General features: G+C 41.3%; 1 protein-coding gene across 1 annotated transcript; it reads right to left on the bottom strand.

The window, feature by feature from the left end:
• Positions 1–907: 907 nt before the first annotated feature.
• ttll3 (tubulin tyrosine ligase-like family, member 3) lies at positions 908–23,794 on the bottom strand. Its single transcript, XM_055160319.1, has 13 exons — positions 23,779–23,794; positions 23,581–23,678; positions 21,856–21,991; positions 17,832–17,887; positions 17,608–17,736; positions 12,775–12,889; positions 12,522–12,654; positions 11,723–11,896; positions 10,120–10,268; positions 9,029–9,272; positions 4,991–5,426; positions 1,918–2,196; positions 908–1,330 (listed from the first exon to the last, which is right to left on the bottom strand). The coding sequence occupies exons 1-13, from the start codon at positions 23,792–23,794 to the stop codon at positions 908–910; spliced, it is 2,388 nt and encodes a 795-aa protein (XP_055016294.1).
• Positions 23,795–25,263: the final 1,469 nt, after the last annotated feature.

Here is a 25,263-nt window from a genome sequence, read left to right as displayed (position 1 = left end):
TGTTTACAAGTAGACGATTGACACAGTAAAGAAAAGTAAGTAAAGTATCATAAATTGGGCTTTGTTCAAGAACCAAAACAACTGCTTTCAGGGACTTCTTGTGTTACGCCATTTTGAGGACTTTTGACCGTTGGAAACTTCGACATTAATATTTATTATAAGTAACTCTGGATGTAAAAATAACCAAAATATCATGACAGCGTATCATCAAAGTTCGCACAATAATATCGTGGACCATCACAATATATCAAATTACACATCTCTTTGCTTAAATTAAGAGTTATGGTGCAGCAATAGCTAAAAAAAACACAGAGGGAACTACATAGACCATAATCCTTTGCTCCATTTCAATGCAGACTACAAGAAGAAATAACAATTCTAACACTTTTAAGTTTAGTTCTTTGGGTTAAGTCTTGTTAAGGCATTTTAAGAGGAAAAAGTAGCATTAACTGTTTTGTTAGTCCACAAAATATTGCAATAAATATCGTACCGTGAGATGTATATCGTGAAAATATCGTACAGAGAGATTTGGATATTGTTACATGTCTGATCGTGAGCCTCCATATCATATCGTGAGCTTTCCCACGATATCGCAATAAATATCGTATCGTGAGGTTCATACCGTGACGATATCGTATCATGAAACTTGGATATCGTTACACCCCCATTATTAACTCATTTATACTGTATTGTTGACTTATAAATCGCTATGGCAACGGTTAAAATCTTTCATCACACTGAACCCAATCACCACATTTCCCTTTACAATTTATGTTCACTGGACACCATTTTGAGGACTTTTGACCACTGAAAAGGCTGACTACATTGTTAAGAGTTGTAAATTGCCATGGCAACAGTCCTAATTTTTCATTATTCTAAAATCCATGGATATTTACCTTAAATATCTTTACAATTTCTGTTCATTCTGTTTATTTATGGCCACACTTTGTTCGTAGGGAAGTAAAAAAAGCTGTTTTCTGTGCGCACTGGAGTGAACCGAGTGAAAAGTGGGTTTACGACTGAACATTCTCCCAGCTGTAATGTTTGTTCTCAGGCTGAAGACCTGGATGGAGGGCAGGGTCAGACAGGTGCGGTGTTGGGGGTCAGGAGCCGCGGGGGGCAGGGTGAAGCGGTGACAGGTGCTCGGGTTGGTCCTGGCGTGGGGGGGTCCGCAGGGGTTAAAGGAGAAGGACAGGCTCCGTGGGACCAGGGGGGCCGAGGAGGATCCGTGGCCCAGACGACGTGCCTTCCTCTGGGGTTCGGCGTGGGCGACGACGGGCAGCTCTGGAGGGAGGAAGTGCTGCTGAGGCTTGTACGCAGAAGAGGAGAGCTGGAGAACAAAGAGTTTACATTCATTTCTAGAACACAGGAAGAGTCTGCAAACTGTGTATCATACGTTCATTTGTTTTTCAAAATAAAACTAAAAATAAGAAAATGAAAAAATAACAGTTTCCTTATTTGTCTCCAAAACCAAAATGAAAAAATGGATGATTAATTTTTTCCATGAAAAAATGGATAACGGTGTTTCCCGTTTCCGTGACTTAAACTGCGATGTCGGACTTTTGCACCACATACGGACTGAAAAAGGATTAAAACAGAACTAAACAGTTTTCAGTCATGGTCTGGTTCCGGTCTCAGTCCTGGTCCTGTTCCCAGCCTCAGTTCTGGTCTGGTCCCGGTTTCATATATAATATAACATATATAATATATATATATGAAACCAGCACCAGACCAGAACTGAGACCATATATATATATATATATATATATATATATATATATATATATATATATATATATATATATATATATATATATATATATATATATATATATATATATATATATATATATATAATATATAGTACAGAATAAGAAGAAGAACAGTGCTGATCCCTGTCCTGAATACTGTGCAGACCTTGGAGGCTGTGTTCTTGTGTGAGGTCTGGGCCTGTCTCCTCTTCTCTGAGCGATTCTCTTTGTTCGACTGCACCATGATCGCCAGAGTGTGGGACTTCTGCACCGAGAGCTTCTGGGTGATGTCCCCCTCCTCCAGGTAGGACAGGCCAGGTGCAGGGGCAGGTGCAGGTGCAGGGGAGGCAGCAGCAGGGGGCTTCAACTGGGCTCGATGTCGTCTGATAGGAGCCCCTTCGATGAGCAGGTTCACCCCGATGTACTGAGGGACCTCCACCGCAGGCTGCAACACAAACACACCTCCAGACACAAGACACTGAACACACACTGCATCACAAAGTCACAACACAACGCATCAGATTATCAGACATTTGAGGCATTTATTTAACTATAGATCAGGGCTGGGCAATTCATTTTTTCCACAGGGCCACATGAGAAAAAGAAAATATTGTGGAGGCCAAAATGCTTAACTCAGTTCTGCATAATATGAATTGTATTTCTTTATAAAAAACACAAATTGGGTTGTTTTGATGAACTGCTCAGACTTTTAAGAGTTCATGTTATGACTAAGCAATGGGCTGTGCACAAGTTTTCAGAAATGATAAATTACATTATGTTCCAACAGTAATCAGCAGATACATAAAGGCAATTATTTTACGTTACTGATCATGAATATAGTCTACAAAAAAAAATCTATAATTCCAAAAAGGAGTGAGGAGAAGCATTGGCCCCCAGCCCCTTTTACAAAGCTATTAAAGCAAAAATGTGCTTCTGCCAGACTCTTATAATATTAAATCATGTTAATCCAGACACAAAATAAATAAGTGCATTTCAAAATGTTTTAGCATACATTCACATGACAAATGGACTTAAATTCCTTCTTCTGCATATTTAGTTATAATCATATCTGGGCATTTTTTCAGCTCATCACTCATAGAGTATCAAACTCACAAGAAGATCAAGTTGTGGCACCTATAATTTTAGGTGTGATTCAGATTATATGTTTGTAGTGTAGGTGGTGTATTCGCTGTTTGATTCACTCAAGTGTACTTCATTTTGAGTGTGTGTGCTACAAATGTATATCAATGATAAATGGTCACATTTATATACAACGCTTTTCCACTTTCAAGACTTAAAGTGTTTTACAGCAAGGAACCACTCACACACACACACGCACACACACACACACACACACACACACACACACACACCAGGGCACACAGACACTGGGGGAGAAGTGGGTTAAGTGTCTTGCCCAAGGACACAACAACAGCATTCATCTGTGGGAGCTGGAATCACACCTCCAACCTGTGGGTTAGTGGACCTGACCATTCAACCCATGACATTTATGTCGAGAATTCAACCACCAACCTTCAGATCAGTGAACAAACCACCAACTGAGCTACTGTGTAGGTTTTAACAGAGTAATACTTTGCAGAATATCATAAACATCACTGATACTTTACAGCTGACGTCATCAGCATTCTCTGGGAACCTGATGCTCACTGAAGACTCTGTCTGAAGCTCTGTTACTCAAGTTCAATTATATCTGATCTTTATTTTAACATAATCTGACAAGAAAGATCTGACGTAGTTGAAATTACAAGAGGTGAGCTGAATTGCACTGTTAAACAAGTCCCTCTCAAATAACATTACAGTCATAATCTAACATTAGTCAAAGTTTTTTCAATTTGTCACTTTCACTTTTTTGTTGAAAGCCAAACTTCTAAACAGAACCATGAACGCTTGTGTTGTTCACAAACTCATGAAAATGTGCTGTTTAAAACCATTTTTTGTTTTTTCTTGAGTTTTCAGACAATCTTAAAAGCTTTGCTAATGTCTGTATTGTGTCTGCATTGTGAACTTTCCACCATAGAGATACATATAGAACACCCCCAGTGTGATGTCAGTGCAAAGTATCAAAGTTTAATGGTCCTATGTTGCACAAAACTCCACAGCTCCACTAGAGCTCCTCCAAAACTCTGCAGCACGGCTGCTGACGAGGACCAGGAAGAGAGAGCACATCACTCCAGTACTGAAGTCTCTGCACTGGCTTCTTCTGAGCTTCAGGATAGATTTTAAAGTTCTTTTATTGGTTTATAAAGCTCTTAATGGTCTTAGTCCTATTTATTTATCTGATCTGCTTTAATCATATGAGCCTCTCGGACTCTCAGATCCTCAGGTAGTCTCCTTTTAACTGTCCCAAGAGTTCAAACTAAAACTCACGGTGAGGCGTCATTCAGCTTTTACGGCCCCCGTCTGTGGAACAGTCGACCTGAGGATCTGAGGTGTGTGAGTGTTCATATTTTTAAAAGTAAACTCAAAACGTATCTTTTCAATTTAGCTTTTAATTTAAACTTTTACTTGTTTTATCATTATTATTATTATTATTATTATTTGCTTTTACTTAAATTACCATTACTATTTTATTTAGTCTCCATCTGTTTTTAGCTCTCCATTTATATTTTTACTATAACCTTTAGGAGCTTTATGTTTATGTTTTATTGTTGTATATATGCAGGAAATAATGGGTTGGGGGGGTTGCTGTTGTTTTTAATATTGCAATTTTTTTCTGTTGCATGTGAAGCACTTTGTGCTACATTTCAAATGTATGAAAAGTGCTATACAAATAAAGTTTGATTGATTGATTGATTGACAAAACTGACTCGTGTGAGCTCTAAACCATGTTATAATGTTGTTACATCACCAAAAACATACATGGAGTTGTGTTTTGTTTCATTTACATATGTTTGAGTTATTAGTCTGTCTACATCTCCAGAGCTCAAAATGCTCTGTTCCACCTTGTGATGTCATGAAGCTGTAGTTTTCAAGTGAACAGTTCCTTTTACCTTTAGTTCAGAAGAGACAGGAAATTCCAGGGCTGAAATGATCCAAATGATTCTAGTGAAGATGTACGGAGTTTAAAAATACACTTCCTGTATTACCACATGACATCACAAGGTAGAACAGAGTGTTTTCTGTTTGAGAGAAGAGCTCTATAATCTAAATGTGCAGGTTTATAGGTTAATAGTTTCATATGTCCCTTTAAATGACAGTTACCTGATGATCAGTCTGACCTGTTTGTAGATGAGTTGAAAGGCCCCTGTGTTGGCGTTGGGGTTGTTCCTTCGGTCCAGTATGACCCTGAGCGTGTCGGTCTGCACGGCGGGGCACAGGCGAGCGGTCACCTCGGTGGAGCAGCACATGGTGGGGCTGGCGTTTATCTCCAACAGCCACGGCCTCAGGTCCTGTCCCAGCATGAAGTCTGCTCCGTACAGCTCGAAACTGGACCTGCGCGGTACCACCGAGTCCTGGGCGGTCTGCAGAGCCCGGACCACCGCCTGCCTCATCCCCGGGACCACCACGCTCCCCCACAGCTCCTCACGGCCCTGCTCAGAGAGGAAGCTCCGGAACTGGGCACAGGACCACATGTTGTCCTCGGGCAGGTCTGGGTGTCTGTCTTTGGACGGCTGGAAGTGCTTCTGGATGGAGTTGTTGCACAGGTGAACTGAGCTGAGGAGAAAAACATGTCTATTAGTCAAATCGAACTGCACTGGTCTCATTATAAAGATTTTTTCACGATGAATGTTGCCATGGCGATCAGCAATTAAAGGCTAAACATTTCCTTAGAATGGAAAAAGGCCTCTTAATATTGCAGATAGTATTATTATATACAAGCAGCTGAAACTCAGGCTCCGGTTACAAATAAGGTTACAAATAATGAAATATTTATAATTACCATATTTTCTGGGCTATTAGGCGCTCTGGATTATAAGGCGCACAGTCATTAAATGGTCTATTTTCGAACTTTTTTCACAAATAAACCGCACTGGACTTTAAAGGAAACACAACAGTTGGATGGGTGAGTGGTTTTGTTTGTTTGGCGCATTCACGGTGACTCTGGGCTTTGTTCAGTCGTGGCGTGTAGGGAGGGTGCTGTCTGGGACCGCTGGATTGTCGGCATGTTTGCAGTGACTCAGTTGTTCAGTTGTGTCTAGAAGTGGCACACTGGATTCGCTTTTTCGTTCTCGTTCGTTCCTCCGTTCCATTCCTCGTCGGCATGGAGTGATGAGTGTGTCTGTGGGTGTTTTTTGCTGTGCGGTCCCTGTCTGCTCCGTGTGTGTTTGCATGTTCTGCAGGTTGTGCAGCTTTGTAGTTTACTGAAGTTGTGCTGGGACACCCGAGTGGATTTGTGTATTGGGTGCTCTGGATTGTGGGGCGCACGGTAGATTTTTGATGGGGTTAGAGGCTTAAGAGCGCGTCTAATAGCCCGGAAAATACGGTATATACCTGAAGAAGTGTTTTGTTTCTATGCAGGTTTTAGAAATCCTGCAAAAGAAATGAGCCCTTTTCTCAAAACACACAAAATTTTTTTTTATTATAGTGTCTTACACATTTGTGCCTGTATGGGCTCAAAGGACACTGTAAACACATTTACAATCAGCCACAGATCGATAAATAAACAAATAAACGCTCTGACAAAAAACATACTTGAGTCATACAGGATCTGCAGGTTATTTCTCTGAGTCTCCAGAGTCGTAACATGCAGACAGAGACACGTCCAAGTTTCTCTAATTCTATGGACATTCTTAGGGTGACCAGATTTGTTATGTAATGGACTAAAACAAAAACTTCCTCATAAGGAACTTCCTATAAAGCCAATTTATCATTTTGTAATCTGGCAACCAAAATACATGAGGTTTTGATGCCTGTACAGCAGTAAATAAAATATTCTTCAAATCAGAATACAGAGGACAGTAAAGAACCAAATGAAACTCATCCTGTGCATATTTTATTAGCCTCCTTTTCAGCAGATCAAAACCCTGTCCCCCCAGTGAAAAACCTAAAATGTCTCTCTGATCTAAATGGTCACTCCCTAAACCCCAGCTCCTGGACCAGTGTTGAGTCAGTGCTAGTGCAGCCTCTGCAGCTCAGGGAGGGAATTCTGGAGCTTCTAAGTTTTCACATGAGGCATGTCTAGAATGACCAGGTGTCCCTATTTACCCAGAACAGTTCCAATTTTGAGCCTGTGTCCCCTGTCCCAGCAGATTTATCCAAAACCACTGATTTTGTCCAAGTTTTATACAAGAAATGTCCCAGGTATACCTATTTTTGACCAATCTGATCCCTGACAACAGTAACTGTCATTTGTTTTGGTAAAATATAGAGAAGCTGCTTAAAAATGACCAAAACACCAAGAAACTGTGACTAAACCGACTCACATTAGTCCTGAGTGCAGAACAATTTTCCTTAATTACACACTCATTTCACAATTTTATTATTACCAACAATCGCAAAACAGGGATGTCCCACTTTTTTAATTTTGAAAATCTGGTCACTCTAACCATGTCAATAGAATGAGACAAACTTGGACGTGTCTCTGTCTGCAGGTTACAGCTCTGAAGACACAGTTCAGTTGTGATTGTACCTTTTTTAAAACATGATAATAGGCTCTGTGCACAAAAGCGCCCGGCAACCACACTGTCAGCATCACTACTTCCTGTCCATTTTTATCTCTCTGAAGTTTTTGCTGAGTCGTGCTAAATGAATAAATATTTAAAGATGAGGCAGTGAACAGGAGCTGTGGGGGGACGTCACTGATAACATGTTCAAAAGTACACTCATCAAATGAATACTTCACTGAGGACCAATGTGGCCCTTGGAAAGGTACAAGTTTATGTCTAATCCTAATTTTGAGGCATAAGAACATGACAGACTGAAGTCATCTACATTAGAAAATAATTGTGTAGGCTTTACTTTAATTAATTTGAATTTTAAAAGGTTTTTTATTTTATATTTTATTAAAAGTGACTTAGCTTTCAGACACAGTGTGCTGCTGTGTAGTCTATTACATAACAACATTTATGGATTTCCCCCCATATATAGATGCTTTGCACTGTCACGTGACCCCTACAGCAATGGTAACCGCCATGACACCGGGCACACGAGATCAAGCATGGCCGCTAAACAGAGCGAGAGTGTTCCATCTCTCCCGAAATATCTCGACTCGCTAGCCTCAGATGAACAAAAAAACTACTTGGAAAAGCTAAAATTAATCTCTAATATCGATCCTTACAATGTGAGCACCAGTTTCTACTCCGATTCGATAGAATCATGGCCAGAAGTAGAATTTCTACTTGATATTTGCGATCAGTAGCTACATCAAAGAGCAGATCAAGGCTTATAAACACCTAGAGGCGTACCAGTCTTTAGTTTCTGGGTGGGTCAGATGTGTTTATGTAGGAAAAGCTACCAGTAATGTCAAGGTTTTGATTGGAAAGGTAAGCGTTTTCCAAAATTTCAACACGATATTCATTTGTTTATAAACGCAACGGAAGGCGAAAAAAAATCTAATGTTATTTTCATGCAGGATAACCACTCTCAGCGATTGAACGAGACACCTCTAAAGCCTTGAATCGCAGCAGCTAATGAAGGGACGATAATAACAGCCCACTGCAATTATATGGCAGGCTTAGGTATTTTTATTGTCTTGCTTATCCACAACTACGTCTTCTAGAATTAATCGCTTTTTACGAGTGGATCTTTCTAACATTCGCAAGGATCTTTTCATGGCCGATTCTTTCGAGGTTCAGCTCACAGAGCTCTTCGACTCGTACCCCATATTGATAGTAGGAGCCCAATCTGGGTTCTAGTGCGAGTTCTCCTGGATAAATTAATGAAATTTTAGTTCAGTAAATGTGCTTCTCTCATTAAATAAGCTATGAAACAATTTAAATAGCAAATACCTTGATGAAAGTGACGCGATCAAACTTTGGGTGACTTGATGATACCATTGGAAATCTCTTTGTGGTTTATGTTCTCTAGCCATAATTCCCATCTTTTTTTCAATAATTCCTTTGTTTGAGCTCCTGATGAGTAATTTCTAGAGGAACAGTGAAGAAACGACTCGTTTTATCCCTTTCAGAGCGTCTAGAACAACCAAATACACAACAAAACCTGCCCATGTTTCTCCGATGCTACTGAAGTTAATGGCATAGCGTTGCTATAGGGGTCACGTGACGGTGCAAAGCCTCTATTTCTTGGGTTTGATCTAAATTATTCCCAGGTCAAGTGCAGCTCCTGTGCATGTAGATGTTGGTGTAGTGTGTGCAGACCTGTGCAGGTTCTTGGTGGAGTAGGGCTGGGTGGAGAAGCGCAGATAACACTCTCCATAGAACCACACGGTCAGAGGGTTCCAGTCTGTCACCAGGAACCACTGACGCACGTCGAACTTTGTGTGGTGCACCAGCAGGGGGCGCTCCAGGTACTTCTGCACCACCCAGCGACTGTCCCTGATCACCGCCCTGTCCCTGTCCACCAGAGCCATGATGTCGTCCAGACGGTTCAGACAGATGATGCCTGCGACAAGAGGAACGCTTAAGCTCCTCGTCTACCAGAAAGATGACTTCATTTTGAACCTACATCTACATGAGATTCACCTGCTTGAGGGGTGAATTTACAGTGTTGGGGAGTAACAGATTACATCAGTTACTGTTACTGTTTCAATGAGAGGTAATTGGATTACAGTTACTTTGTTGAAATACATAGATTACACGGCGGTATTTTCCTGTTTTCACATTTCGGGCTATGTCCCTTTTCTTTTCTTTTTTTTTCGGTAATTCCACTCATTGTCAGACACTAAACCAGGTCCAAACCAGTTCTAAACCAGTTCTAAACCAGGTCTAAAACCAGGTCTAAACCAGTTCTAAACCAGGTCTAAAACCAGGTCTAAACCAGGTCTAAAAACAGGTCTAAACTAGGTTTAAACCAAGACTAAACCAGGACTAAACCAGGTCTAAAACAGGATTTAACAGGACAAAATGCTGCATGGACCGTGTCTCCTCGTCTTCTATCAATAATATTTTTAATAGGTTTAAGTAAAGTCTGGGCTTTTTATTTTCTTGTAGCAGACAAAACATCTTATGTGAAGATATCCTCATCTTTGCTCCTCTAAACCAAATCAAGTAATCCAAAGTATTCAGATTACGTTACTCACCTTAAGTAATTTAATGGATTCCGTTACAAACTACATTTTGGGGTATGTAATCTGTAGAGGAATATGTTTTAAAAGTAACCTTCCCAACACTGTGAATTTATCACTTTTTCTTGTCATTTTTACAAATTTTAAAGCCACACTTTGTTATTTTCAGATGTCATGTCATCATGTCAAGTGTTATGTCATACTGTGTAATGTTCTCATCCTCACCTCGGCCCCTGGACTTGGCCCCTGGTTTGATGATCCAGATGTTGTTGACTCCGTCGGTGTCGAGTTGAGGACAAACGTTTCGGAGCCTCTGGAGCATCTGTGCACACGATTGCAGGAAGAGGGCGCTGTTTCTGATCTCTGCTCCATCACTGAAACACAGAGAGGATCAAATAAAATAAAAAATAAAATAGTAACATTCCCACCACCTGCTTGTATCCATGGATAGCATTGTCACTATAATCACTGTATTGATTTATTGTTTTTTGGAGCTGATATGATACCGATAAAATGGGAGTTGGAGGTGACAATAGCTGATCAATCAATCAGTCAATATATTTCAATCAGTCAATCAGCTGATCAGTCAATATATTTAGTGATGTAAAAAATTCACTGTAAGTCTTCAAATAATTATAAAACCTAGGCCTGGCCCTACTGGATTTTAAATTGGGTTTGTTTAGGCGACATTTATTGTTATTCTGTGTCTTTACAGTCATATTTAAAGTCAGTAGATTGGCCTAATAGCATTTTTGCATCACATTAACCAATAAACAATGTAAGTAAACTACCATTATCAGTCTAGCGGTAAATGCATATGCACCACAGTACTTAATGATATGTGTAAATTCCGATCATTCACACCTCTATTCACAGCTCATTTACATATCACTACAGGTTCAGTCACATTTACAGACACTATAGTCACTGTCACTAGGCCAATGGAAGAGAAAACAGGCTGTTTGTTTAGCCTCAAAGCAGCTAAGGGCTAAAGTAGCAAAACCAACACATTTGCAACACTCACGGCTCACAGAGACTCCTCTCAGATCACAAGTTTTCACTAATAAGTGGTCTTCTAATCCTGATTCAAAACAACTGTCTGTAAAAAGAAAATATTCCAGCATGTTGACAGCAGTGTTTCCTTTGTCCTCCATGGGACAGTCCTCTGTGTGTCGGACAGTCTCTTTTCTCCGCATTCACACTTTGATAAAAACAGCAGTAGTTTGGTTTCTGGCCTAAACTGCGCTGAAGTTCACTTTTATTTACCATCAGTGTTGTGGAGCATTTCAAGCAGCGCCTCAGTGTTGTTAAGCCGATATGTCTCCAAGTGTCCATATCAGCCGATAATATCAGCCAACTGATATATCAGTCAAGCCCTGTTGTTGAGTATAAAAAGGCTAGAACAATATTTCTGGGGCTCAATATTTATTGTGTGTAGATTTTTTTTTGTGTGGAACTTGTTCTTATTTTTATCTAGTACAGTTTGAGCTGGGGAACAGGAGACTGAGTTAATTGTGTGTTTAATTCTGCTATCATTTATGACAGCTCAGATTTGAGAGCTGTTGCACAGAAAAGGTTACTCTGCTGTACAGGTATTGTGTCAGCGGTATTGGTACTTTCAATATAATGATATATTGTTTCTGTAGCAGTATATCGCACTGGAAAATGTGTTTTTGTGACTGTCCTGTCCATGGACATGTGTTTATGTGCTTTGCCTAGAATGTTCCACACTGTATACTGTAGAATATTCTGATAGAAATCTAAACACATCCATGCCATCACTGTTTATTCCATCACACATCATCCTCTTCCTCACTGGAAAACTCACTGCACAACGCGGTAATACTCATGGAGAAACTCCGCCCACTGCTGCTCCTCTGTGGACTGGGGCGTGTCTGTGTTCCGGTCAATGTTTCCGTGATCCAGATCAATGAGGAAGTCCTGGCACACACGCAGAGCTGTCTCTATGATGCCAGGCCCAACGATGCATGCTCTCCTGCTCCTGGACTCTGCACACCACACGATAACAGGGACAATATTCACTAATATTCATTAATGTTTAGAGTGAAATCAGAGGTGTAAGATCCAAAACCAGAAAAATTGTTGCTTCCTGTATTCCTGGTTGGTATGGTTCCTGTTTTTGTTTGCTGTTGTCAGTGAGTGACTCTATTTCCAATCAACCTGATCATGATTTAATTTCTATTTACCTGGATAATGGTAAAAGTGACTGAAACATCTTAAAGAACACATACTGTGCTTGTGTCTGCTGTACTGTTATAATCTATGACAGTTGTGGATCATTATGTTATGTTATAAAATGATTATGTGATGCTACTAAGTCCAATCTGTATCAATGATTAAGAAAATAAAACTGGAGAATGAAGTACAGAGCAGTGGGCATATGCCAATGGCAGTGAAAATGGCGTCTCAATTAAAGATTCCTTAAACATGCTCAAATCCCTCCAAAAACAACTCTGAGGGTAAATGAGAAGGAAACAACTATAACATGGTTAAAAGCTCTGAGAAGTGGATTTGGCAGACTAGGTCCTCTTTAAAAGCACTGCTGGAGCAAATCCAGAAATCAAATCTCTCCATTGGCAGAGGCAGTTGTGTCGTCATCATGTTACTCACTGTTGTTGGCCTGCAGAGGCTCTGCTGGAGTATGCATTTGTTCTGTCTGCAGAGCCTCTCTGTTGTTGCTGCTGTGAGTCTCCACCACATGCTGCAGCAGACTGGTGCAGGCCGTCCTCCTGAAGTCCACTGTGTGAACAAACAGCTCTGTAGAATCCTTCAGATCATCGCTATCACTAATTACTCAAATTGACATGATGTTACAATATTTGTCAGTCGTCATGGTAAATAAAAATACAAAAATGAGACCTATAAAGGCGTGCTTCTCGTCCTCTGCTCCCAGGACGTAACATCTGGGGAAGAAGGTGTCTGGGTCGGCCGAGTCAAACCACTGCAGGTTCCTCAGGTTCACACACAGACCTACCTGCACCACACAAACACACAGACACAGACACACACAAAACACACACACCACACCCACACCCACACCGACCCATGCGCACACACACACACACACACACACACACACGTTACACTCTGGTAGTAGTGACACTTTAAGGTTAATTTACAATTTATTGTCCCTGTGAGGACATTTGATCCGTCCTTGACATTGGACTCATCCTTCAGTGCCTGTGGGTTCCAGCTCAGGGCCAGTGGGCACAGTGCAGTGGGTCTGAGTGAGAGACACAGAGAGAATATACAAACTCCTGTGTCTGGACACTGCTGGTTCCAAAGAAGTTTTAAATTCAAATATTATGAGTTTCTTATGAGCACAACTTTTTTATTGATACTTTGCAGTGACATCATGCTGGGGGTGCACTACATGTATGTGTATGGTGGAATGTTCATCAGTTACCATGGTGACACAGTGCTCAGGATAGCAAAACACTGTCAGAAATAGTCTTTAAAAAAGGATTTACACTTTTCAGGAGCCTGTGATCAATACGAGCGTTCATGTTTCTGTTTAAGAGTTTGAGTTGCAACAAAAAGGTGAGAGCGACTAACTGAAAAACTGTTGGCTTTTGCTAGCTAGCTTGTGACTGTAATGTTATTTGAGAGGGACTTAACAGCACAAATCAGATCACCTGCTGTAATTCCAGATAAGTCAGTTATTTCTGATCGGATTGTGCTAGAATAAAGCTCAGATTAAAGGCTAACAAAGCCGCAGACAGAGCATGCCTATAGTTAGCATCACACACTCAGGGAATAACAGCAGCTACAGAGAATCAATGTTTGACCAATAAAACTGGAAAGTACATGGGTAAAGGTTTGGGTTGAGTACAGTCATAATGGCTCAAGTTCATCCATCAGGATCCACCAAACATTTAAACTCCTAATGAGTTTTTTTGTGAAAGTCAGTGCATGAATTTCACTTGCAGACATAGACAATATAATATATCATTTTTCAAGGGGCCACATGAGAAACAGAAAATACTGTAGAGGGCAGGTGTCCTGTCGATTTGAGCTCCCTAGCCCTAATGCAGATGCACCCAACCCCCAAGTGCTGTTACAGTTTAAATGCCGTCAATTTGAGCTCCTGAGGCAGAAGTGGAGTCACAGTTGTAAGTGTATTGGTTTTATTGTTTGTTTGGACCAGTTAAACATGTAAACAACGAAATGTGTGTGTTAGATTTGCAGCAGAATACCTACATTTGGATTTAATATTTTATTTTATCACTATTGTTATCATTACATCGTATTTTATTTTGTTTCCATGAGAAGAAAACATTGTAACTTTGTTTAGAATGGTGCTGCATAAATAAAATCTCACTATACTATAATAGGAAATTCACACTGTAGCCTGTGATATTTAATACAAAGATTTCAGTGTTTTCAGTCATTTCTTTCTCTTCTATAGTGGGAGTCTTATTTGATAGAAGATATCAGACTGTCAAAATGAGCTCTGCCCAAATTCATCTAAATGAGTGAATAATTGTGATTCTACAATGGGAGCATTATTCAAAGGCTAAATTGTCCTGTTGATATGTGCTCCTTTTAGTTGGAGCCTTGTTTGAGCAGAATACTACTGTCAACCTGAACTACCTACAAATATTCATATAAATTAGTTTAGATTTGACAGAACTAAGGCATAAAGTGTGATCACCTTGTGCAAACAGCAACAAACCCGCTTCTCTAATCCAAAGAAATATGTTGTAAAACTGGGGAGGTTTGGCTTTAAGTTTGGCTTTATTGGATCTGTACAACTGTCAACAGAAAAATGTAAAGTAGCTTATTTCGACAGGGAACGTGAATTAATAGATGTCACTGTCGATTTAGGCTGCGAGTAGCTCATTTCAACAGGGCAGCTCATTTCGACAGAACACCGGACCAAAATGCTTAACTCAATTCTGCATAATATGAATTGTATTTCTTCATAAAGCAGTAAAGTAATTATCATTGTTCTGATGAGCTGCTCAGACTGGTGAGAGTTTATGTTCTGACTAAGCAATGAAAAAGTGAGGTTGCCTCACAAAAAATGTCATTTAAAAACATCTCTAAAATCAAAGCAATGCAGCATTAGTCCATGCATGAGGGCAAATGATAAAATATGATTATTTTGTAATTCTAAATGAGCTTAAATGGGCCGATCAGTCAAACAATGATCTGATCTAGATAATGTAATGTAATGTAATATGATATGATATGATACGATATAATATATAAATGGACATAGCTAAACCGCTAGCATTCCAAACAGAAAGTAAGCATGGCCGTGCTTCTGGCTCCATCAACTCTGGCTCCAATTGACTTTATGTTGAAACATTGTGGCCTCTCTGTCTGTAACTGCAGCTGTGAGCCTCATCATTTTGGCCTTAAAATGTTTCTATTAACCCGTTCTACGTGATTTTTGCGATTTTATGTCACAATTTTGTCTCTATTCCTAATGTGGAACCTGACTCAAAATAGTCTCTATTCACGCTTAAGTCACAAACCAGGAAGACATCTGGAAAGATGTGATGAAAACTTCTGATGGAGTTCCAGACACTAGGCTCACCGACCGACTGCGATCAAACCCTGAATTATAATAAAAACATCTTAAAGCGTTCTCCCGTCTTGAGACCGACCGACTAGTGGCCGCTTCAGGTCTTGCAGCCTCTGGGAGCTTGGACCCAGAAACAATTCTCCCATAGAAGCACAATGCATTTTGGTAATTCAAACTGCCCGTGTTCTGACAGGGCATCCAGCTTTCACAAAGGTCAGATTTTGTAGGGATTCTTTCTATTTTCACAACATAAACTCTGAAAATGTTTTAAATCCTCAAAGCGCCTAAAAGTGATCTTTGTACGACTTAGCATAGCCCCGCTCTGAGTCCACGCTCACTCCACTCTAGCAGTTCTCACTCTGATTGGTCCAAACACTACACGCCATGCACGTTACAGAAGTCACACGGCTGGGAGGAGCTCGCCCGGACTGAAGAAGTAAATGCGGAAGAGAAAACTTTTTATGGGCTCATGCGCCATTGACCACAGGCCACTGAAAACAATACGGCACCATCTTGGGTTCAGCTTCCAGATTTGATTATAGTTCTATGGATAAAACCCACTGAAGTAAATGTGATCAGCTGTAAAATGAAGATTGCATACATATGTGCTGTTTGGAATCATCTGGAATTTGGTGCCTCATCTCTTCTAATCACATGTACCCAGTGCACTCAGTGGGGAAATGATGAAAACTGAGATGTGGTTGGAATTGTTGATGAGCCGAACACAACAGAACACTACGATGACATGGAGATGAAGAAAACTGGGACATTTTCTCCTTTTTCCTAGATTTTGTCAGACTTACTACCACGAACAGACCTCACTGGAAACTGTCATCACATGTTTCCAAACGTCTTCATGGTTTGTGACGTAGGCGTGAGCTTCATTTCATCATTCTAGCTATGTGAGCTTCATTTGTCGTCACACTCCCTTAGTCTACTTCTTTATACACTCTATACTTGCAGAACTGGAAATATATAGGAACATTTAAAGGTTGTATGGAGGATTTTTTTTTATTTCAAGTTGTCAATGATAGCATTATAGAGGTGCAGTAGCCTTGTAATTATGATGACCAAAAAAAAGAGAATAAAAATTCATCAACTCAATAAACATTTGCCAATAGATAACGACACTGTCTCGTTATCTGTTAGCTGACAGGCTGTCAATCAATCTCCCTACGTTTCTAGCGTAACTGACTTGCCTGCGCGCCGCCGGTAAGTGGTTTACGTACGCCTGTCACGCAGTCCATAGACGCAAGCCGCACAGACGCTGTTTACTCCACCAACGCAACAGTTCTTAGCGGCTTTTTTTTACCTATATCTTCCTCGCAGTTAGCACAAAGTTTGTTGCAATGGCAAACAAGAATCCAGGAGCAGTTAGCCGCAAAAGAAAGTCCGTTTTTGAGGTCGCTGAAAGAAGAAGACAAGGGGAAAAGCAGCGAAGCCAAACTAAGGTGATTCTTATAGATTAATTCCAGCGATGGCGCGACTGAAACAGACGCAGGGTCTAAAGACTGACGCACTGGTCGCCAAATTACTCCTGGACAGGTCACTTCTGCTTATTATGAAAACGTACTTTATTTCCAAGAGCTAGTCAAACGTTTGTCAGGACACGATAGCGATATCCTATGTCTGAAAACGTAATTTTCAAGGCAAAGAAAGAGTCCGCTTGCTGCTGCGTGTTGTAGCTAGTTCATTCGCACGGAATCTCCGCGCACTCTTCTCTGCTCCCCTTTCCTGCTCCTGTCCCCGCTGCCCGTTCCGCTCTTCCCCCTGCTCCTCACTTCTCCGGGCACGGAATCTCCGCGCACCGCTCCCCTCTCCTCTCTCCCTGCTCCGCTCTTCTCCCTGCTCCTCACTTCTCGTCCGCGAACGAAATGTCCGCACACCCGCTCCCCCCGCTCCTCACTTCTCCGTCTTGCCTAACCAACACTGTAGTTAGTTGTTTACAAGTCATGTGCAGCTCACCGGCTGTAAACAAACCTGTTTCTGGCGTAAAGAGGAGGCGGGAGGAGGCGTTTCTACGTAGGGAGCTGTAGGGGAGGGGGGGTGGTTTCACGCATGCGCAACATTTGAAAAAGGACAAACAGTCGCTGGATTTCTCGTTCCTTGGAAAATCCTCTATACAACCTTTAAATACCGTTCTTATATCTGAACACAACCTTAGTGGTAAAAGTAGCGGCGTTCTCGTAGTGGTTTATCATCTGGTCTTTGCGCAGAGAGTGACAGTCGATGGCGTCTCTGCGTGCCGTCCAGTACAAGTACGTGGTTTCATTTCGCACCATCCGGGACTGACAGAGGAGACAGACAGGGGTTAGCATGAGCATTAGAGGCACACGCCCGTGGTCTGAGAGCGGCTCTGGAGGTGTCAGGTTTGGAGTCTAACCGTGAGGTCGTCCATGTCATCGCGGAGCTCCTCTTTCTCGTCTTCCTCCGCGGCGTCTGAGGGGATAAATCCGACAGGTGTGAGTGATGCGCGCACATACTCACATTTGCACACTCCTAGTCAGAGGACCACACAGTTCTCACGCCGTGTTAAAAGCCAGTGAGTAACCGCTCGTGGTGACACTGAGAAGGCATATCAATGGAGCAACAACATCAAGGAAAATGGGCTCAAAGTGCAGCTTAAATTTCAGGCCTGAATTAGTTTTGGTCAGAGGCTTATTTCTGTCATGAAACGAGTTGAGGCTTAATCTGCAGATGGAGCTGGTTTCAGTTCAGGATTTCAGGATAAGCCTGGACTTGTTAAGCGACTTCGATAGAATACCCCCTCCTGTACAATAACAGAGTACTGTATTTTTTGGACTATAAGTCGCACTTTTTCCATGGTGTGGGCTGTCCTATGACTTATATATCTGGTGCAACTTATATATTAAAATTTTCACACTGACAGCTGTGAGAGGCTCTAGTCTTGTGTGTGAGTATCTTCTGCTTCTGTTACTCCTGTACCACTGTCACTTCACACTACTGCACATGCCTCTTGTAGAAAAAGTCCCTGTCCTGCTGCAAATAGTGAAATATTCAGCTGAAAACGGTAATCGAGCAGTAGAAAGAAAGTCTGGAGTGAGCGAGAAACTTGTGAGGGACTGGAGGAAAGCAGGGATGGGGAACACAGCTTCACGGGAACTGGGAGGGTGCTCCTGTAACTTTCTTGAAAGTCATTGGATGAATCAACAAAGCCTGAGCTTCAATGACACCAAAACCATCCTGTCGGGATTCAGAAAAGCCGGAATAATTCTAAATGGAACTGATGCTGTGTCTGACAACAGCTACACAGAAGCTCTGTTTACCTCATGGATCTATGGTTTATCTCCGGAGGTCACGCAGAAGTGACACTGAGCATGAAGAAGTCAGTGGATTTAGTGATTTGGAGTGAGACTGTGAGTTTGGTAAACTTATGTTCTGTTGTTTATGTAATAATTATCTGAATAATTGTTAATATGTTACGTTAACATATTAACACCTATTCAGCCTGTTGTTCTCTGTTCTGTTGTTATTACTAGAACTTTATTGATGAAATGTCGGTTTCTGGTCTCTGATTTTATAAAATACATTTCTCCCAAAAAGTGTGACTTACATATGTTTTTTTCTTCTTCACTGCAAATTTTTTGGCTGGTGCGACTTATACTCCAGAGTGACTTATAGTCCGGAAAATACAGTAGATATGTTTTTATACGACACTAGGCCCAATTTAATATAAAACACAGTTGTAAGCCATTTATATAGTAGGGGGTCCCTGCTCCAGCTCTCCATCAGTTTAGGGGTCCCTGGCCTGAAAAATGTTGAAGACCCCTGCTCTACGACGTGTGCAGGCTAAAAGATGTGCTGGAGAGTTTTGGACTAACTATATGTGTGACAGGTTCCCTTGGTTGATACCAGTGTACAGCACATTACAGTAGTCAAGATGTGTAGAGATAAAAGCATGGATCATAAGATACATTCACACACTATAACTGGAAGATCTCACATGGAGGACTGGGCAAGTAACTCAACGGGACGATCGCCAAAAACATCAAAACAAAAACTCACAATGAAACTAGACACTCATTTGAGCAAGTATCAGTACAATATAATAGAAATGTGTTGTGTTTTGTTTCATTCACACACGTTTAACACACAAACCCTGCACATTTAGGCTGAGCTCTTCCCTCAAACAGAAAACACTCTGTTCCACCTTGTGATGTCATGTGGTAATACAGGAAGTGCTCCACTGTGTTTTTAAACTCCACACACCTTCACTAGAATCATTTGGACCATTTCAGTCCTGGAATTGCCAATCTCTACTGAACTAAAGGTAAAAGGAACTGTTAACTTACATCATACAGTGGAAAAGAGCATTTTGGGCTTTGGAGATGTAGACAGACTAATAATAAAGAGTAACCCAAACATGTGTGAATGAAACAAAACACAAATCCAGGTCTGTTTTTGAGGAGGGAACAACATTCTAACAAGACCTAAAGCTCAAAAGGCCAAGGACCTTTAACCATAAACAGGTCAAAGCATCTGCACTTTGACAGTTTAAAGGGAAATTCCAGAGGTTCGTGACCTGTCCTCCAGCTCAGCTAAACCATGGGCAGGTTAAAATGCTGTGATGTTGTGTGAACCCAGCCTCTGAGGTAAGATCTGTTTATACAGCTCCTGTTACAGCCGTAAACACAAGACACTAATCCTTCTACATTTTTAACTCATGCTGTGTAATGCTGGAGGGTCATTGAGGCTCCTAATTAAAACTGAGAAATGTGGCATTTAGTAATAAGGTGTATGAAGACTGACCAGACAGACTTTTGAAATAAACCTCAGAAACAATTCCCACTCTTATTCTATTTAATTCTAAAAGGTGAAAGCAGCTCCAAACCAAACACTTTTATTAAAAGATTCACTATACTCTTCAATAAAAAAGACTCAAATGATCATTGACACTGAAACACTTCCGTCAAGATTGGATAAAAAAGGTAAGTGATCGCACAACCCATTTACTTCTAAATCTATGTCATTAAAGGTGCACTATGTAACTTTGTAAGGAATGTTAATCCTCATGTATCCCTTTAAAATAATCACACCTGTGCTTCTTTGTGACAAAAATGTACAATGGAAAAGAATACCACAATATTTTCATGCAGTACGAATTTTTGTCCAACTTTCTTATATCAATGTTTCATTTACTTCTGCCTTAATCATACATACCAAATAATATATAATATTTAGAAATTTTAACCCTTAAATGCCATTTTTGAAAGCAAAAGTATCAAATTATGTGCATGAGAAAAAATTAAAATTTGATTTTTTCCGTGTCTTTCAACTCATTTTAATGTTTGTGTTTGCATTATCAGATGACCCATATCCATTTAACCTCAAATATTTCTATCTCTGACCTTCAGTGTGGACTCACATGTACAAATGTCTTTCTATTGATATAACTTGTAATGGAAGACACAGTAAAAAGAAAAATATCAAAAAAATCAAAATTTCAAAGGGTTTTCAACACCAAAGAATGAAAAATAAATCAAAAAGTAAAACTATACTGGCAAAGTTATGCCAGTAAAAAAAGCCATTCTGAAAGAAAGTCAACGGGGGGAAAAACTGTACATACCTTGATTATCGACCGTTCATTAATGTGATCTTTAAAAAAAAAAAAAAAAAACCCCACCGAAAATAAAAATACATCACGAAATACACAAATTGGCAAATTTTGGTGCTGTTTGGTGCAATACAGCCAAATTTATGCAAAAAAGAAAAGCTGACCTGTACAAAAATGTACCTCGGGTGCAGGAGGTTTAAGTAACTGTCACCTGCTTGTCTCCATGAAAATGTTATTGATTTGCGTGAAATATTCCACAGTATGATGACACAACCAAACCAAGTTACAGGCCTGATCTATGGAGAAAAGAGTCTGCTCACAGTAAGAATGCATGTTTTAATGTATTTTTTTAACTAAAAGAAACACCTGCAATTGAATTTAGACAAGAGAACCAAGTTCAACGACACACTGTGTCAAATTTTAACAAAACCCGCCCCCAGAATAGTTACATAGTGCACCTTTAAAGGGCTCATGTTACACTATTTTCTGATCTATGTTATCATGTTGTTTCCTCATCAACCCCTTGTGATGTCATGAACATGAACTGCTCCACTGTGTTTTTAAACTCCACATACATTCAATAGAATCATTTGGATGATTTCAGACTTGGTATTGCCCATTTCTCTTGAACTGAAAGCAACAAAGGCTTTTGCTTAAACAGGTGTGAATGAAACCAAACACAATTCCAGGTTCCCAGGATGTTTCTGATGAGGTAACAATGTTCTAACATGAAACTCACAGGAAACCATTTTGTGGACTTCTAAATCAGTACTATATGTGTGTAAAAAGGACCCCTCACCAGCTCCATCAGGCCCGTGCTCTCCCTCTCCACCGTCTTCTGTCTCGGTGCCCTGGCTCTGGGAGGGTTTGTGGAGGGGGCGGGGCAGGCGCTTCTCCACCCACCCCCTGGACCTCAAGACTTCCCTGATCACTGGGTATGGGCCCTGCACCGAGAAGATCTTATGCAGCTAAAACAGAAGCGAGAAACAGAGGTTAGGGGGAAAACAAATAACATTAGTTCAAAATAATTTATCTTCCTCTTGTTTTAAAGGTGCACTGTGTAACCTTTCAGGTGTAGAGTATGCTACCTGCTTGTCTCCATGGAGATGATACTGCTTTACCTGGTTCCACAGTACAAAATTACAGGTTACTTATCTATCTCCATGAAGACAAGCGCTTGTTCAGATCTGCGGAGAGGTGAGAATGTCTTTTTTAGCAAAACACTAGAACAGAATAATGCAAGCTAGATAGAAGTTTAATGCCATACTGTTGAACATTCAAAGCTGAGTCATATCATCTCCATAGAGACAAGCAGGTGGCAGACGCCCAACCAGAAATGTTACCTTTAATTGCACAGTTACAACAATACAATCACAACAGAATCTTAGATGCCTTTAGCGTTTATATACACACAGAGAGAGACAGAGAGAGAGGACTTTTGGGGTTTCATTCACAGGATCTGGCAATGCCAAATGTGAACCTCTTTCTCTTATCTTTAACTCACTAAAATGTATTCCCTGATAGATCCTGTTAAGATTTTAAACAAGTAAGTAAGTACAGTAGGCCTGATAAATATTCCATATAGAACTTACAAAAATGGGAAGATCTTTTTGATCAATCCATCCCATAGAAAAATGTGTTCCAACTGAGTTATCAAAGTTTGGGGTCTTGAGGAATCTGAACTGTGTCATTTTTGTTCTATTGAAGTTAAGTCTGTTGAGCAGTTATTTTGGTATTGTCATTTTGTCATGTTGCTGGTGCCTTTTGGGGTAAAATACAAAAAATATTTTTTAATACTATTGATGGTTTTGAGCTATGCCCCCTGTCAGTATTATTGGGTTTTGTGGGAGAAACAAAGTACAGGGAAATGATAAACTTGATTATTCTTTCGGGAAGAAATATATTTTTAGTACAAAAAATGCTGAATCTATAAATATTTTTGTCAGTTTGTAGAGCACTGTTATATTTTGGAGGAGGAATGTGTTCACTCAGAAAAGGAAAAAAATCTCATCAAATGTTGAGATGTTTATGAGTATGTATGTGTATTAGTGTATATGTAACATGTACGTGTGTAGGTTTATGTGTGTGTGTGTGTGTGTGTATGTATGTGTGTGTATGTATATTTGCACACACATGTATACATCTAATGTGTATCCGCATGTGTGAATGTATGTGTATAAATGTATATGTATGTGTAATGGAATTGTCATGTATTGTTATTGTCTTGGTCATGATTGTTTTGTTCCTTTTCTATTGTCTTTGCATGTTGGTAAAAAAAAATAAAATAAATGTTAAAAAATCAACATTTAAAAAAAGTTTCAGTAGGGCTATAGGCTCCCCACACTTGACTTTTTTTAAAATAGACGAATCTGCTTCTCTATTCCAAAACAATTAGCTAATGTTAGCATGATCAAACGCAAACAGTCTACACATCTATGAATATTTTCAACTGTCATGTTCATTTCATATTTAGTTTTAATGAAGTGCTGCTTATTATAAATTACTCAGGAATAGTTCCAGTTGAAAACCATGTGCACAAAAGTAAAGTTTGTCCCACCTTGACCGCCTTCTCCACCAGAGCTTTGGCGGTGCGGAGCCGGTCGGGTCTGAGGGCGGGGAGGACCGGGCCGAAGCGGGGCGCGGCGGGCTGCAACACTACACAAGTTTGATCAGAAACAGAACAATATCACACAGAAATAGAACAATATCACATAGAAGTGTTTGTAGATGTTCTTGTTTAGGCCCAAAATCAAACCTGGCATTTGCTGCATCTCGACCACTTGATCACGTGAGTCTGTGAACAGATCGTGCAGTGAGTCTGTTGTATTTTCATGCTCATGTTGTTTGTGTCAGTGGTTCAAATAAAACTGTAATAAAGTTGTTTTCGTACACAGTGACCTCATCAGGTGCGTGTGTCTTACCTACAGCCGAGTGCTCACGCTGTCACCTCTTTACATGACCCGGGGATAAATCCAGAGACATCTCAATCTGGACTCAGCTCAGAGACGCGGCTCTTCAGAACAAACACCAGCCCGGAGTCCGTGTACATTCCCGGGCCTCTGGGACGCTGTGCTCCTGCTACACGTTGGAGCGTTTCATGATTCTCTCGTGGTAAACGTGTTCAATAAAAATAGAACGTTAATATAGCGGAAGTGTCTGCCCGCTCTGCTACGGCCGCCGCACGACACTCACACAGTTCCCATGACTACCCGAACTGTTTACGGTCGCCATGGAGACGGTCCCTGGAGAAACTGGACGCGCGCGCGCAGATGGACGGTCAAGCTTTACCTGTGCGAATTGCGCATGTGCCAAAGAAAGTAGCGCTTATCCCCCGGGAAGAGATGAGCACGAGGGCACGCACACTTACGCACACTCACGCACAGGCTGAAGACATGAACCTGGACCAGAGCGAGGCAGTGGACACTGGGCAGGTCACGTGATCTGAACAGGTTAAGTTTTATGGAGGGTGCAGTGCTTCTGTCTTCCGCCAGATGTCGTCCAACGCTCACACTCACTCAGTGAGCCGAGTGAACCTGAGAGCTCCAAACAAGATTTAGCAGCCCCCGGACTGTGCTCACACTCTGATACTGGCCTAATACACCGGTGTGTGACGAGTCAATGTCCGTCAATATTCAAGTGTCACAATGAGTGAACCGTTTGGCCTAAATGAAATTCATTAGCCCAGAACTCCTCACATGCCTATAGCCCACTTCCACGCACTGCGCACACGCTCTGTATGGATCTATAGCTGTGGCAGCGCTGGAGCGGGGAGCAGCATTGCGTCGAGGGGCGCTCGCGCCTGATTGGCTGACGCTGCAGCGATGCTCCGCATCCTGCTCCACAGCAGGACACGAGGAGGAGGAGGAGAGAGGGAACAGGAGAGAGGAGCCCGAGCCTGTTCACTCAGACCTCATGCCCGTTACCTCTCCATCCACAGTGATGTATCTCATCATGTCTAACGTCACAGCCGCCGCAGGTAGACGCTAGAGCCGGGCCAGAGCGGGCCAGAGCCGGGCCAGAGGCGCTTCAGTCACCGCCGTCAGAAAATCACCTTGAGCGCGTGGAGCGGCGCTCAGCCACAATAACAACATGTCCAAAGAGCCGGACAGCCTCCTGAGCTACCAGGTACAGCCCGGGTAGGGGGGTCCGCGGGGCGGCTGCGGTCTTACGCGCGCGCTGTTCTGCACAGTTTGACCCGCGCTCCGCACTCTGAGCAGGTGTGTGCTCGCGCGCGTGTGTG

This window comes from Boleophthalmus pectinirostris, unplaced genomic scaffold (assembly GCF_026225935.1).
Source record: "Boleophthalmus pectinirostris isolate CB_2022bp ecotype Guang Dong unplaced genomic scaffold, ASM2622593v1 HiC_scaffold_3, whole genome shotgun sequence".
Classification (NCBI taxonomy): domain Eukaryota; kingdom Metazoa; phylum Chordata; class Actinopteri; order Gobiiformes; family Gobiidae; genus Boleophthalmus; species Boleophthalmus pectinirostris.
This window is presented reverse-complemented; position numbering and strand designations above follow the sequence as displayed.

What these genes read in the sequence shown, in the direction of transcription:
- ttll3 (XM_055160319.1), bottom strand. An exon ending in GGGCACCGAGACAGAAGACG is followed by an intron (nt 17,888 to 21,855) that starts GTGGAGAGGGAG and finishes TTATCCCCTCAG; the next exon opens with ACGCCGCGGAGGAAGACGAG. An exon ending in CGAGAAGCACGCCTTTATAG is followed by an intron (nt 12,655 to 12,774) that starts GTCTCATTTTTG and finishes TTGTTCACACAG; the next exon opens with TGGACTTCAGGAGGACGGCC.